Source organism: Martes martes (genome assembly GCF_963455335.1).
Source record: "Martes martes genome assembly, chromosome: 8".
Lineage (NCBI taxonomy): Eukaryota > Metazoa > Chordata > Mammalia > Carnivora > Mustelidae > Martes > Martes martes.
In genome coordinates, this window is record NC_137895.1 from 31488215 (window position 1) to 31501691 (window position 13477).

General features: G+C 36.5%; 1 protein-coding gene across 1 annotated transcript in view; it reads left to right on the forward strand.

Moving 5' to 3' along the window:
- Positions 1-13477, forward strand: part of CEP290 (centrosomal protein 290) — a 97944-nt gene that overhangs the window by 78349 nt on the left and 6118 nt on the right. The window contains exons 45-51 of the mRNA XM_080810438.1: positions 37-160; positions 4511-4645; positions 5800-5886; positions 7290-7454; positions 8178-8300; positions 9281-9453; positions 12671-12812. Of these exons, the coding sequence (XP_080666564.1) occupies positions 37-160; positions 4511-4645; positions 5800-5886; positions 7290-7454; positions 8178-8300; positions 9281-9453; positions 12671-12812 (949 nt within the window). The remainder of the gene's footprint in view (positions 1-36; positions 161-4510; positions 4646-5799; positions 5887-7289; positions 7455-8177; positions 8301-9280; positions 9454-12670; positions 12813-13477) is intronic.

The following is a 13477-nucleotide window of genomic DNA, read 5'->3' on the forward strand; positions in this document are numbered from 1 at the left end:
TTTGAATAGTAAAGAGTCTGTTGTTGTTTCTCATAGGACACGCCAAGCTCTCCCTAGAGATTCTGTCATTGAAGATTTACGTTTACAAAATAGATACCTCCAGGAAAAACTTCATGTTTTAGAAAAACAGTTTTCGAAGGAGGCATATTCTAGAACTTCAGTAAGTATACACCTTTTTGTTTTTCTGTTTTTAAAGTTTAAAAGTGATATCAACTTCTACCTTTATCTGAGCCAGAATATTAGATTCCTCCTATAATATTAATGCAATAAATCCTACTTTTATTTTTACCAGGTAGTGATGTATGTGAACTTCTTTAATCCTTCTTACATAAGTAAACTTAAGATTCTTAGGCTTCGTATGAAACTTTATTACAAATGTGGTTTTAAGTGAAGTTATCATTTTGAGTTTTGCTGCTGCAAGAACATACAATTGGGTAAATTAGAAAAATATGTCATTTAGCATTGTTTCCATTCAGACATGTTATATATTTCTAGTTTTCTTTATAAAAATTCACTAATACAGAATTGTTTGTTGTGTCTTACTTTAAAACAATTGGTGTGTATGTTTTTGTTCTTTCTTTCTTTCTTCTTTTCACATTTCTTCTCTTTCTTCTGCTTCAAGCAGAATCTGTTATGTGACACAACTACGCTTTCTACCCTTGCTACCAGTGTTAATAAATACAGGCACAATACTTTTTACAAAAAGAACACTTTACACAGGAACAAAAAAAAACCTGTAACAGTTTTCAGAATTGAAAGTGGGAAGGGAATAGATGCCAGTGACGACTTACATGATCAGGTACCTAAAGATATTCTACGGGATCACAGTAATGAAGAGAAACACACAGCAGAAGATATTATAGAGCCTACGGAGTTAAATAAATCTGAGACAAGACCAAAAAATAAGTCAAGTCCATTTAAGTCAACTAATGGTACCTTGGCAGATGTTAAGTCCAGTTTTGAAAATGAACCAGATCCCGAAATGGAGAAAATTAATCAAGACAGTTGTGAAAATAATAAACAGGAACATGAAAACGAGGAAGAGAATGAGCTAGGCAAGAATGACGAAGGAGAGGGACAAGTAGCTGAAGCTGTGGTTCACAATAACCACTTGGATCCAGAGGAATCCGCCAGAGAGGACCCTGATTATGCCACAGTTGCGGCCGCACTGAATCAGTGTGCTGAGGAGGGTGCACAGGCAAACTCTGACTCCGACGGACCAGTCCGGCCAAGAAACGAAGTGTCCCAGGTTTGAGTCCATGGCGGTCCTGTGTGTGTGTGTTAGCGGAATCTTCCTGTAGCAAGTGGTATACACATGTGGGACAAATGGAAATACATTGTATAGGATTCATAAAGAATATTAACTATATTGTTAATGATATATATATTATTTATAATATATATATTAAGAAATGTGTCTTAAGCTCTAATATTTGACTGGTTCCTTCAAAAATTAATGGTTATGCACTTCCTAATTCATTTTAGTACTCACTGTTTTACGACTAGTACTCACTTAAAAAGAATTAGATTACGTTATGGGGTGACAAAAATCTGGCCCTATAGAGGTGTTCATGTTGCCTTAGAAATTTCTAATTCAGGTTGCTCTGAAGTCTCATCACAAACTTCTACTACAGTGAATACTATCAGTAAAAGTATGTTACGATACTGTATGACATTCTTTGGTCATCTTTTTGCCACATAGTTTATGACATATACTTTTTTATAATTAAAGAAGGGAGTTTGCCTGTGTTGCAATGTTGTGCCTAGGTTTAATTTTCATAGCGCTTTGCAGAGTATTATTTCTGTTTTACATGGGAAGCTTGGAGCATGAGTAACATCTCTAGTGATCCAGAACCAGGATCTAAACACAGGTCTGACTCTGTAGTTTATGATCTCTTTTATGACACACTACTTTTTGGTCCGTTCACAGTGCAGTACAGGCTAAGACATGTTTGCCCCAAATAGCATTTATCTTTTCTTTTTCTTTATCCTTTCCGCCTATATATTCCAGTCACCCAAGTCCTAAAACCGTCAATAAAAACAGACATTTAAATGTGAGGAGAAAATGGATGAAAGTGACTTAATTCTTGTTTCATTTCTTTATCCAGATTCATAAAACTTTTTCTTTTACTTGATAATAAATAATTAAAAGTTTGAGATGTCCACTGTGTGTTTCTTTAACTCCCATCCACTAAGAATTTGGTTTCTAGCAGTGTATCCCCCATCCGTTTTTGGTTTTGTTTTTGTTTTAAGATTTATTTATTTTAGAGAGAGCATGCGGTGAGGAGGAGCAGAGGCAGAGGGAAAGTGAATCTTAGACTCTACGGCGAGCACAGAGCAACGCAGGTCTCAGTCTCAACAACCCTGAGATCATGACCTGAGCTGAAACCAAGAGTCTTGACACTTTGCCAACAGTGCCACCCAGGTGCCCCTAGCACTGTATCCCTTTTAGCAGGATTCCTCTTCTGTACAAGAACTGGAAATCTCATAAAATTCAATATGTAAGAGTTTTATTTATATTATTTTTACAGAATAGAGTTTCATTAGAATTTATTTTCCAGACATTTGGACAGTTTCAACAAATACTTTTGATTTTGTTTTTTGAGAAATGGGAAGAATGATCCATATGTACTTAAATAATTGCCACCATGTTTCAGTGAGAAGAGAACCGTGTTCAAAACAAAACAAAACAAAAAACAAACAAACAAAAAACCAAAAACCCTGATGTGAGATGATAAGATAGAAGTACTCTCTTCTGTGAGTGATACTTAGTATGGTTTATGTCTGTCTATCAGCAGTGCCGATAGGTGCTTATCAGTTGTTAAACAACTACCACAGACAGAAGAGATAAAGTGAGGGGGACCGAAGAGCTCAGGGACAGGGCATTACAGATTTCTGTGTCTGAAGAGGTCTTAAAAATGACTCCATCTTGTGCCTTCATTTGTAAGATGGAAGAACCGAGGACCTTGCAGGTGGCATAATTTGCCTGGTGTTAACCTAACCGCAGCAGAATAGAATGTATACTGGGGTGATTTGACAGAGAATAAGCGCAGACATGTTCCTATGGTACAGGCACCAGCAAACATATCTGTCTTCTTTTTCTTGCCGCTGTATATGTGCATATACACACACATTGCTTTGAACAAATAGACACAGGGGGACGTGTGCGGTGTTCTGTGCCCTCAGGTCAGAACCCAACAGCCTAGAGTTTCTTTACTCTTCTGTATCCTGTTTTTTAGTGTCTTCAATTTCTTTTACTTTTGTTTTTATTACTGAAGGGGAAGTGTATCAGAATATGAAGTATTCAACCTACTGCTAATTTAAAAAGATGGTATAGAGCCATGTATAATGGATATATTTTTCTAATACTGTATTTTTTAAACTATAATGTCTGTGGAGTTACTGACTTGATAGTCCATCAAACCAGTAGAGAGAGAAAGGGATGAGGGGAGGACACACTAAAGCTATGCTGAGTGCTTGCACAAAATTATTTCATATGATGCTCGTAATAATCATACGAGGTAGGTGGTATTCTACCCACTGTATAGAAAAACGTAATCAAGCACTTATTTCCCTTTCAAATGACTTGTTGCTTAGAATGAGAAGTAAAAATGAACATAAATAATAACCCAAGGTGAATTTGTGCCAAGAGAAATGCAGACATAGCGTAATTGGGTTTCAGAGGAGGGAGTAATTGCTTTTGCTCAAGGAATGAAGAAGAGCTTTCCGAAGAAGAAGGGAGAAATTATGGCATTTCTTTTTATAGGTTTGTGTATTAGTTTGCTAGGGCTATTTTAACAAAGCACCACAAATTACGTGGCCTGACAGAAATTTTATTCTCACAGTTCTGGAAGCCCGAAGTCCAAAAAAAAGGTCTTGGCAGGGTTGATGACTTCTTTAACCTGTGAAGGAAGAACCTATGCCAGGCCCTTCTCCTTGGCTTGTAAATGGCCATTTTCTCCCTGTCTCTTCACATTGTCTCTATGCGTACCTATGTATCCACATTTCCCTTCTTTATAAGTATACCACTCCTACTGGGTCAGGGCCCACCCTAATGACTATAATTTGAGTACCTCTGAAAAGGTCCTGTATCCAAATAAGGTCACATTCTGAGGTACTGGGGTTGGGACTTCAACATACGAATTTGAGGGTGGGGTAGGGTTTAGGACATAATATAATCCATAACAAATAATAACCATACTTTTGGACTGGGAAAACTAGCACAAATTAGTTTAGTCATTATGAGAGTATACATGGAGACAGTATGTGTGTGGATGTTAAGACATACTTGACTTTGCTTTCTATATTAATTAAAATGCATTACCTTTTCTCCTGCCATTTTTATATTCTAACTTATTAATTTGGGGCAGTTTTTTTCTAGAGCTCTCCAACTTTCTATATTTTTCCTCAAAAAAATGTTCCCTTTTAGCTAATATTTTCTTATCCTGTTATGTCTCATGCCACTTTATTATTAAAACTTAAAAATATTTCTAACTTTACTTTCCTGAAGACTTCCGGGGTAGAGTCAGATGATCATTGTCAAAGAGAACAAGAGCTTCAGAAGGAAAATTTGAAGTTGTCATCTGAAAATATTGAACTAAAATTTCAGCTTGAACAAGCAAATAAAGATTTGCCAAGATTAAAGGTAAATTTAATGTTCTTTACTCTAGTTACGAAACCTGATGCCTGAAAGCCTTTTTGTCCCTCTTCATATTAGTTTATGAAGATGTCAGAAACTCACATTCATAAAATGTTATGGTAGTGTTACACTTTCTACATTTGTTCATTCAACAATTATTTGTTGAAAGCCTACTTCATTGTGAGGCACTTTTCTAAGTGCTAGGAAACAGCAATCAAAAAATTTCTTGCAGTCATAGAACTTACATTCTAGTGGGGAAGTAGATAATAAGTAAAAAGTCAATATATAGAGTGTCAGCTAATGTTAAGTGGTAAGGAGAAAAAGCACAGTTGGTATGAAAGATATGTGTGTGTGTGTGTGTGTGTGTGTACCTGGGAGTGTATGGGATAGCTATTTAAACTAGGGTATAGGGGAAGGCTTTCTTAATAAAATGGTATTTTAGCAGAGAGCTAGGGGACAGATGAGGAAGTGGGTCATATAGGTACTGGAAAAAGAGTTCTAGACAACAGAAATAGCAAGTTCAAAGCCCTGAGGTAAGAGGGTGGATGTTGTATTTCAGTAATAATCATCAATCTTTAAAATATTAGGATATTTTTTAAAAAATTAAGCCTTTACATTTAAAACAATTAGGATAATTATCTCTTTTAGGAATTCTATTTTGGTGTTTATAATAAGTTTATCTTTGGTTTTCCAAATCTCATCCTATTTATGGGAATCTTTTTTCTTCTGACTGGCTAATTCTTTCAGTTCTATTTTCTAACCTAGAATAGTAACAATCTGTTAATTTCACTGGTAATGATATAATTATGTCCTGCTTCTAGAACATTCTGAGTTTTACATTGTTAGAACCAATACTGTTTCTCTCTATCATCTGTCTAAGGATCTACAAATGTAATTTATGGGATGGTTAAAATCATAATTCTAAATTCTATATTAAGGCAGTAATGTGGAAAATATTTCTTGAAATTTATATGTAAAATATTCTTGTATTAAATTTTAATTTAACATAAGTCTTAATTCAAAATCCTTATTGCTGTGGAGACCATCTCGTTCAGTTTGGCTATATAGTTGAAGAGATTGATAGCTCATGTGAAATATTTGCCTTTCCTTTTCAGAGACTATAGCTGTGTTAAACTTACACATTTGCTTTAATTTTTCAGAGTCAAGTAAGGGATTTGAAGGAAATGTGTGAATTTCTTAAGAAAGAAAAAGCAGAAGTTGAGCGGAAACTTGGTCGTGTTAGAGGGGTGAGTGTGTGAGAACATACCATATATTTGTTTGGGTTTCAGAAGTGCAAGGTTGGTAATAAAAAAACAAGTTTGTATATGTCCTAAGAGTAGTGATATGCTTTTACTACTAGGCCCTCTAGTCTTGGTTTTTATTCTGCTGTATCTACAATGTAAAACATCATAAAGCTTTTCTTTGTGTTTCAAGTCAGTGTATTTTATCATCTGTTACACCTTACATGCATTTTATTTCAATCAGGATACATCATCTTTCTTCATTGTATATCCCTTCACACCTTGAAAACATTTAAGTTCTAGGAATCCTTCTGTTTATGAAGGTAACTACTAGCTGCTTGTAGTCCAATTCTAACATTTTGTAACTATGTTTTATTATTTTCCTTGGAGCTTCTTAGTATAACACTCTGTACATAGGTTTCCCAAGGTTTTTTTTTTTTTATCCTTGTATTTTTCTTCCCATGTTATTTTGTACTCACTTTTTACAGTGAATAAATGCTGCTTATGAGGCCCCGACCAAAGATTTAAGCCCCTAATGATTTCATTAGCAAGTGGCACAATGGAAGCCATCGATAATAAAAACTTACTCAAGTAATAATATGAAATATATGACAGATTTGGTGAAAACACTGAGTTATTATTAGAAAAGTATTCAGAACAAACCTCTCACTGACAGCAACATTAATTTCATAATTAAAAATCTTAATTTGACCTTTTCCAAGTTAATTATGAAAGTATATATTATGTACTGTAGGATTATTCATTGCATAGTGTGAATACTGACTAAAATGCAAAAAAAAAAAAGTAAGCAGATTCTTTTGCTCAACTGTTGAAAACCTTATTTTAAAGCATTAGGCAGTTAAAGTTATTAATGGGTGACCCATCTCTATTGATAACTACACTAGGTTTTTTCATTTCAGATGTCTCTTGTATTTATATTGGACAGAAACTGAATTTCTAATCAATGGCTATTAGAGAAAATCACTTCTATTATGCTGCAGTTCAAATTTGGTAACTCATGAACTCTTCAATGACACAACTTTTGTGGGTTTTTTTCATATAAAGAAAATTCTGCTATATAGGAAAGAACATTAGCTAAATAGAATATTTAGGTTCTTAGGTTTATTCATTTGGAACAGACATCAAGGCTGGAGTATTTGAGCTGTTACTTATTAGCTGCATGAGTAGGAGTATCAAATTCTCTGTGTCTTGATTTGCTTGTATTTAAAGTAAAAATTATAATTCCTATTGCATAGGGTTACTGTAGTGATGAATTGAATACAGGTTTTGGCTTCAAATGTTAGGAATCAACACTGAGTGTTAATACTGTGCCTGTTATGTTGTTGGTGTTTTATATTATATACTCTAAGATATTTGATTAGATAAAAAGTTAATATATTCTTTTGTAGTCTGGTAGAAGTGGAAAGACAATCCCAGAACTAGAAAAAACCATTGGTTTAATGAAAAAAGTAGTTGAAAAAGTCCAACGGGAAAATGAACAGTTGAAGAAAGCGTCAGGAATACTGACCAGTGAAAAAATGGCCAATATTGAACTGGAAAATGAAAACTTGAAGGTAATTTTTAAATGTGATCATTTGCATGGAACTTTTTTATTGTCTTTATTTTTTAAGGAAGATTTTAAATATACTCCTACTATAAAATGGCTTTAATGGATGCAGTGACTGTTTTATACATGTGGAAGAACTTGTTGGAGACAAGGCTGAGAATAATTAGAGTAGCTCCACTGGTCTTTTTATTATTTCAAGACCAACAGTTCTCACTCTGGCAGCATAAATACTTACCTGTGTCTGTTTTCAAATATACAGACATAAACCCCCTGTCCTGACATTGGTCTTTTGGGGTGAGTCCTACCATAGATATTGTGATTTTTTTTTTTTTTAAGATTTATTTATTTATTTATTTGGCAGAGAGAGATAGATCACAAGTAGGCAGAGAGGCAGGGAGAGAGAGAAGGGGGAAGCAGGCTCCCTGCTGAGCAGAAAGCCCAATGCAGGGCTTGATCCCAGGACCCTGAGATCATGACCTGAGCTGAAGGCAGAGGCTTAACCCACTGAGCCACGCAGGCGCCCCAGATATTGTGATTTTTAAGTCATCAGCTCATTCTACTGTGTAGGCAAGGTTGGGAACCTCTGCTCTAGATGACCAGTATGAAAGGGAAGGCTTTCATTCTATGAAAAATGGCCTCTAAAACTGCTTTGAATTAAGTTTTATGAGTTTATAGGGTCATGTTTTATTTCCTGGTTTTGATAAAGGCTTTTTTTTTTTTTTTTAACTAGTCTGAATTAGAAAAACTTAAAGTTCATCTTGGACGTCAGTTAAGCATGCACTATGAATCCAAGACCAAAGGCACAGAGAAGATTGTTGCTGAAAATGAAAGGCTCCGTAAAGAACTTAAGAAAGTATGACTTTCATTACTGATTAATAATTACTTTTTATGTTAATTAACTAACATATCTTCGAAAAACTGAATGAAAAAGTTGAAGAGAGTGTCTGTTCAGAGTAGATGTTAAGAGATGTAGGAATTCTATTTTTATGGCTGCCATCCTTTCGCCATGAGGTACATTGAAAATAAAAAATAAGAGGCCGTATAGTATAGAAGTTACACATCTGGGATTCAGATCCTAGCTCTGTTACTTAATGGCTGTGGAAATAAGAGCAAGCTACTGACCCCTCTCTATCCCTCAATTTCCTCATCAATTTGGGAATAATAAATATGTTTCACAGAGCTGCTGCAGGAGTTAAGTGAGTTAGTATTTGTGCACATGGCTCAGAACAATGATTGATACAAAGTAAGGGATATGTGAAATTGTTTTGTTAAACAGTAAAATTCCTTTCTATTTAAGTTGCAAAATATATTCCTTGCCCCACAAATAGGTGTTGTTACTTATATGGATGATCCAGTGAATAAACTAAAATTGAGATTTTTAAACTAGTTACAATAGTATCAGAATATACCGTGAGTCCAGAGTATAGTGTGCTTTGAATGGATGTTTAATAATGGAAATAGTTCATGGTACTTACACATAGTTGATGCTCATAGCTAGATCTCTCAAGTATTGGTCAAAGCAAAACATCTTCAAAGTGTATTAAGACATAAACTATCCCACTATTTGTAAATACTACAAAGATGACAAATGTAAAGTAACCACTAGTGTCAAATACTTGCAATGTATTCTTCTAACCTTGCTTACATGATCTGTTGTTCTAATTATTATGATCATATTGCTGTTTTAAAGAAAACTTTAGATTTTTATTGGAATTTTAATCAGCCTTTACAGTGCCAGGTTACTTTTGTTTTCTAATTTGTAGTGGTAATTTTGAATATATTGCATCTATAGAACAGTATTGTTATCCTGTACTAATTAGTCTTTAATGGTAGGAGACTGAAGCTGCAGAAAAATTACGGATAGCTAAGAATAATTTAGAGATATTAAATGAGAAGATGACAGTTCAACTAGAAGAGACTGGTAAGAGATTACAGTTGGCAGAGAGTAGAGGCCCACAGCTTGAAGGCGCTGACAGCAAGAGCTGGAAATCAATTGTTGTCACAAGGTAAGAACAAATAGTTTAAAACTTGCACAAAGTTTAATCGGTTCTAATATCATTGTTTTAAAAGAATATGACACTACTCTGATTAACTTAGTTCTTTCCTTGATGAACTATTTGGTTGTTTGCTTTAATATGATACTTTTTGCTGATGCTAGGACAGGAAAAGTGTTTTTTTTTTCCTTTACGTATTTAGTTTGGGTGGCAGGGCATAGGACAAAGCAGAGCTGGGACTGGGCTCAGGGTGTCGCAGCCAGGTGGACATCAGGAAGCAGCCGGCGTCGACGAGCCGGGCGCGATGGGGCCCATCTCCTCCTGGGCGCTGCTTTTCTCCAGCTGTGATTCAGCTTCTGTATTACATTCATTTTCTACCTCAAGCATAAGCCAGGAACAGTTTACCTGTCTTGTCACAACCTGTGGCATACTAGATCTGGGCTCTACAGCAATTTCAGAGGTTTATATATTTTTTTAAGATTGTTTTAGAGAGAGCAAGCACACATGAGTGGGAAGAGGGGCAGAGGAAGAGAGAAGGCCAAGTAGGCTCCCCGCTAAGCGGAGTCAGCCTTGCCTTGATGCCGGCCTTGATCTTGACCCCGAGATCATGACCCAAGCCAAAAATCAAGAGTCAGTTGCCCAACTGACCGAGCCACCCAGGCACCGATTTTGGAGTTCTCTTGTACACAGCTTGTTCTTCAGACAGCCCTGACGGATGAATTTAGTGGTAGCTTCAGTGTGTCACTGGCCTCTGCTTTCTGGCACTAGACTTTCTCCTGTCCTCTGAACCTTTCCTACAGGTGCAATTCCTACCTGTCACGTAAACTTTGTAGCTGTCAAAGTGGTGTTAGAAACTTACTAGTAAACATTCCTCTGTTTATCTCCACTGTCCTCATGGGTGGCTCATAATGACTCCAGTGAGCCATTTAAAGGCTTTGGTGCCATTCTCACTTCCAGTCTTAAGCAGCTGCTTCAAGGAGTATAGAAGCCAGAAACTAATAAGATCCTATCCATGTCTTCCCATTAAAGTCATCCTGTATGAAGCTGGGTTCTTTACATCTGCTGGCCTCATTTCTAAAGGCAAACTCATCTTTTTCTTAGCATATTCACAGAGTTCTTTATGTCTGTGCATCTCCAGTCTCCCCTTCGATGTCTACCTGTTTTTTAGAATGGGCTCGTTGAGGGGTGGATCAGTAGTCACCATCACTACCACCACTAGGATGCAAGCCTTAGCACCATGAGGCTGTAGCAAGTCCCACGTGGGTCTCCTGCCCTGTACGTATTCAAGGAGGAAGGCTATGCAGGCAGATTAGAAGGTGGCCTAGGTGGTCAGGCTGTCCTAGAGAAGGGTCCTTGGTCCCTTTCCTAACACTATCCTGAGAGTACTCAGAGTCCACTGCTCCCCTCTCTAGCTCTCTCTTAACTCTGCAGGACAGCTAGTGTGAGGCTTAAATGAAATGATATGTGATAATACCAGGGAAAAGGGGTCTCTCTTGTCTGCTTGGACCCCAGCAGAGGCTCTCAACAAGCAACTCTCAGTGGACTGCTTGATTGGTCTTTTATTTCCTTCTACAATCACATGTAGGTTCAGAAAGGATTTTGAGTTACTTCAGATTTACTCTGCAGATAATTTACTCAGTTCATGCTACATGCCAGATTCTCTGCTTCATGTTAGGTGTACCTCTAAATAGCCTAGTTAGCCTCATTCCCATGGAGCCAGCTGGTTTCCATGGCTTTAGAAATACTTAAGTCTCACTGTGACCTTAAGTAAATTACATCTCTTCTGTGAGCTCAAGTGTTTTTTGTTTTGTTTTGTTTTTTCATCTTGTGGAGATGATCATCCCTATTCTTCTTCCTTGGCCTCAAGCCTCCCTAAATCCAAAAACAAAACAAAACAAAAAACTTGCTAAGATCTGCCACTGGCATTATATACCCATCTCATTAAAGTAGTTTAGAAATCTCTTTGGGACCCATGACACATTAGGTCTTCCTCATGCTTCCTCATGAAATCTTTACAGTTGCTCTGTTATTTACTCAACAAACTAATGGCATCTGTTTTTATCGGGCCAGATATGGACTGTTAAGACAGGCTGGGGATGCTGGAGCTATTTTATATGGGGTGATTGGAGAAGGCCCCTCTGATTGGGTGGGGCATTTGAGCAGAGAACTGAAGGAGTAAGCTTCTGATATGTCACCCCTTTGGTGGACAGTCTGTCAGGTTAAGAACAGTGCTTTCTAATCATAGCTTCCAAGGTTTATAAAAAACTGAATGTATTGAAATACTAATTTCCCTTCCTGGTACTGTCCTTACCTAGGTTTTGTTGCCAAAGCATTTTCTTTTCTCTGGGAAGTTTGAATATTATAAGCATTGTCTCCCTTTAAGGTGGAATGATTTGCTTATAAAATTTTGACTTCATGTTTTAAAAATTTCTTTTGGAGTTTGGGTTTTTGGTTTTTTGTTTTTTGTTTTTTTGAGCTATTGGTCATTTCTTTAAAGGTTACAAATCTCTTCAGATTTTTATGTCATATGCGATGTTTTCACCCATGCTTTTGCATATTTTTTAAGATTTTATTTATTTATTTATTTGACAGAGAGAAAGCGAGATCACAAGTAGGCAGAGGGCAGGCAGAGAGAGAGGGGAAGCAGGCTCCCCACTGAGCAGAGAGCCCAATCTGGGGCTTGATCCCAGAACCCTGGGATCATGACCTGAGCCGAAGGCAGAGGCTTTAACCCACTGAGCCACCCAGGTGCCCCCACATTTTTTTCTTCTCCCAATAGTGTCCTTTTTTTGTTATGCTTCTGTGTGTGTATACATGATGTATATATGAAATACTTTAATTTGTGATCTTTAAATACATAAGAGTACCCAATAATATAGAATTTGATATACTCATGGATGAATCACACTGTTTTTTGTTTTGTTTTGTGACTGAGAAAGATATTAAATTTAAGCTTTTTGACAGTGGCAAATTCAGGCTCCATCCTTCTTTATAACCTTGGTAACACCTAAATCTTCTATTTTAATTGGCCTGTTAATTAGGGATACTTACCCCTTGTCACCTAATGCTACATAAATATGTAGAAATTGACTAGATTTGACTAGAATTTGACTAGAAGAAACAGTGTAAGATAATCTGTTATTTTTAGTGCAATAATTTGAATTGGCTTTTAAATCAATGAGAGAAATTACTTTCCATGTCTACACTATTTTTTTTCCTTCACTTTTAGAATGTACGAAACCAAGTTGAAAGAACTGGAGACTGATATTGCCAAAAAAATCCAAAGCCTTACTGATCTTAAACAGCTTGTAAGACAAGCAACAGAGAGGGAACAGAAAGCTAAGAAATACACAGAAGACCTTGAGCAACAGGCAAGTAATTTCACGCCACTCCTTGGCATTGTCTTATGTAGAAAAAAGTGAACCCTTCCTTGATAATTCCTCCCCTAAAAGGCCCATCAAAGTGAATGGTACCACCATTCAACCATTTGTTTAAGCCCAAACCTTTATATTATCAATTCTTTTGTTTTTCTTACCCTGTTGTCTTTATTAAATCGTATCAGATCTATATTTCCAAAATATATCCCAAATATGATGATGTTTCAGCACCTCCCACACTGTCAGTCTAGTCTAAGCTATTCTCTCACACCTGAGCTGTTGCAGTGATTTCCTAACTGGTCTTCCTGCTTCCACTCTTGCCTTGTTTTACCTTCTCCCTATCCCTGAATGTATTCTCCACATAGCTGATGAGTCACCCTTCTAAGCATTAAAAAAAAAAAAAAAAAGAAAGAAAGAAATATCATAGCAGCGTCAGTGTTCCAGTGGTTCCTCATTACCACAGAATAAAATTCTAAAGTACTTTTCATAGCCTGTAAGGACTTGCATGGTCTGGCATCTGGTTTCCTTTCTAGCCTCATCCTTACTTTCCCCTCATGCACAGTATTCTAATCACATAAATGTTCTTTCAGTCCTTTGAATAGGCCAAACTCATTCAAGCTTTAAGATCTTGGACTTATTTCCCTTGTCTAGAATACTCT